At 31.1% G+C, this 2,256-nt stretch overlaps 1 protein-coding gene across 1 annotated transcript; it reads right to left on the minus strand.

Moving 5' to 3' along the window:
* Positions 1-1,114: 1,114 nt before the first annotated feature.
* LOC11411968 (cyclin-dependent protein kinase inhibitor SMR6) lies at positions 1,115-1,462 on the minus strand. The gene has a single exon (XM_024784752.1). It carries the CDS (start codon positions 1,460-1,462, stop codon positions 1,115-1,117), a length of 348 nt encoding a protein of 115 aa, XP_024640520.1.
* Positions 1,463-2,256: the final 794 nt, after the last annotated feature.

Raw genomic sequence — 2,256 nt, forward strand, 5'->3', positions numbered from 1 at the left:
GAAAATTAGAATTTCCTAAAAACTTACATATATTTTTTGTTTGTGTATATTACTCCATTATATTAGTAAGAAAAAAATTGTGTAGACTCTTAGACTAGATAGGTTATTGGTGGTGCACTAAATGCTGATGAAAAAGGCTATTTAATTTAGATGTGGGGTACCATGTAGGAAGACCCTGAACTCTAAAAATAGAAGATGACAATAGACTTTGAATTGTGTTAATTGGGTCTGTGGAAACATGACTGTCCAATTGGTCTTTGGTCTCAACCAATCAAAGATAAGAAGCATATCCATGCAAGCATCTACCTACCCCATTTGCAAACAAAATAGTTTCTCCGCTACTTTTTCATTTTTGAAATTCATTCACAATGCTTAGTTGCTTTGATTTATTTTTTTATTTGAATCGTTAAATAATTTTTGATAAGATTTTATTTACTTCTCGATCAAACTTTAAATTATTAGAACCTCTTCGTATTGAAAACGAGAATGTGAAGACCAAAAAAATTGCTTTGATATTTTTGCCTAGGATTTCAGATTCCTGCCTCTATGATCATGGATAGGGACACACATGCATAGATTATAGGCACAGCAAGCTACTATAGTACTATTTCATTTTCGTACATTTGAATAAATCAACAATAAGGAGTACAAGATTCAATTACCATATCAAATGAAGCAGATAATAAACATGCACTAGACAACTTCAGCAGAAAGAATCTCTTCATGTTTAGAGACACAAAATCAAAAGAAATACAACCCAAAACTAAAAGAAGATCAAACATGCATAGTAAAGATGTCATGTTTATTTCTTTATACAAAAACAACATAATCTCTTGACTACCCGATTAAGCTCTAGCTAGATTAACAAAGGAAACAACTAAAACATAGAAAACACTAAAAAAAATAAGAAAAAGTTACATAACATAACCAAATATTCTAGCTAGCTAGCACTATTTTTTTGGACGAGTTGTGTCTGAATCTTAGCGGATCGTGACAACAAGACCACTCTGCACTTACGATACTTCGTGACTAGCTAATTAACACTAAGAAATACAAAAGAAAAATTTAACTAACTAAAGTTGAGATACATAGTTATATTTTTCCATCTCTATGATCAATTAGCTATAGCCCTTTCAACATGGCGTATGAACACAGTTTCTAACTCAGGTGGAGTGAAAAACTCTCTTGCTTTTCCGCGATAATTCCATTTCAAAGAAGCTTTTCGTTTCCTCGGAGCCGGTGGACATATCAAAGTTGTTGGAATCCTTGATCCTTCCCCTCTTGGTGTTGTTGAACACTCTTCCTCCATGCCACTTTCCTCTTGTTTACTTTTCTCCAAAGGGATTGTATGTATTGGCTTCAAATTCAATGGTGTTCTTAAATTGATCACCCATTTTCTATTTTTCTCTGAATTTTCTACTAACCCTCCTTCCACTTGTGAATTGTCAGATAATAACCCCATATTTAACCACAAAAAAAAAGTGTTATGTATGAGGGAATAAAGATTATGGTTTTGCTTTTTTCTTGAGGAATAAAATGAAACTAGTGGGAAAGTGAAAAGTACTGAGGAGAAGAAAGAATAAAGAGAGGAATTGGAAAAGTTTTTTGCACTTAGAAAGAATTTAAGGAAAAAAGAAGTTTGGTTTAGGTTAAGTGGAAAAGAGCTTGTTTGAGAAGTTTGTAGAAAAGTGAGGGGACAGAAGGAAAGTAGGTTGAAAGAGTTTGAGGACTTTTAAATATATAGGGAATTTTGATGAGCGTGTAAAAATGATTGTAGTGTTTTTTTAGATATAGAAATGGAAATTACTTTCAAGAATAATTGCACATGCAGTTGCTACAATTGTAATGAAAAGTGTGATGATAACAAAATGATCTATAAACCAAACTAGTATATATGTCCATGCTGTAATTTAATGACTTGTGTTGTATAAATTAGTATAAACCAAACTAAAATATAAGAATAGATTCATGACTTGCTTGCTTGCTTGCTCCATAAGAAACTTGGGGTTTTGTTTACTTTCTAGAAAGATTTTCTGTTTTTAGTTTCTAAAATTTGTAGTCATTTTAAATTGTTAACAAAGACTCAATTAGCAAACACTTATGATAGAGAGAATATGAAAAGCAAGCTAGTGTTTTGACATTTTAATTTTATTTTTTTTGAAAATGCTAGATCTCTTTCCAAAAATTGTAAAAGAAAATGGTGAGATAAATATTTGATCTATACTATTTTATGTTTATTAGTTGAATTGAAAATAA

The sequence above is a fragment of the Medicago truncatula genome, chromosome 5, assembly GCF_003473485.1.
Source record: "Medicago truncatula cultivar Jemalong A17 chromosome 5, MtrunA17r5.0-ANR, whole genome shotgun sequence".
Taxonomy (NCBI): Eukaryota; Viridiplantae; Streptophyta; class Magnoliopsida; order Fabales; family Fabaceae; genus Medicago; species Medicago truncatula.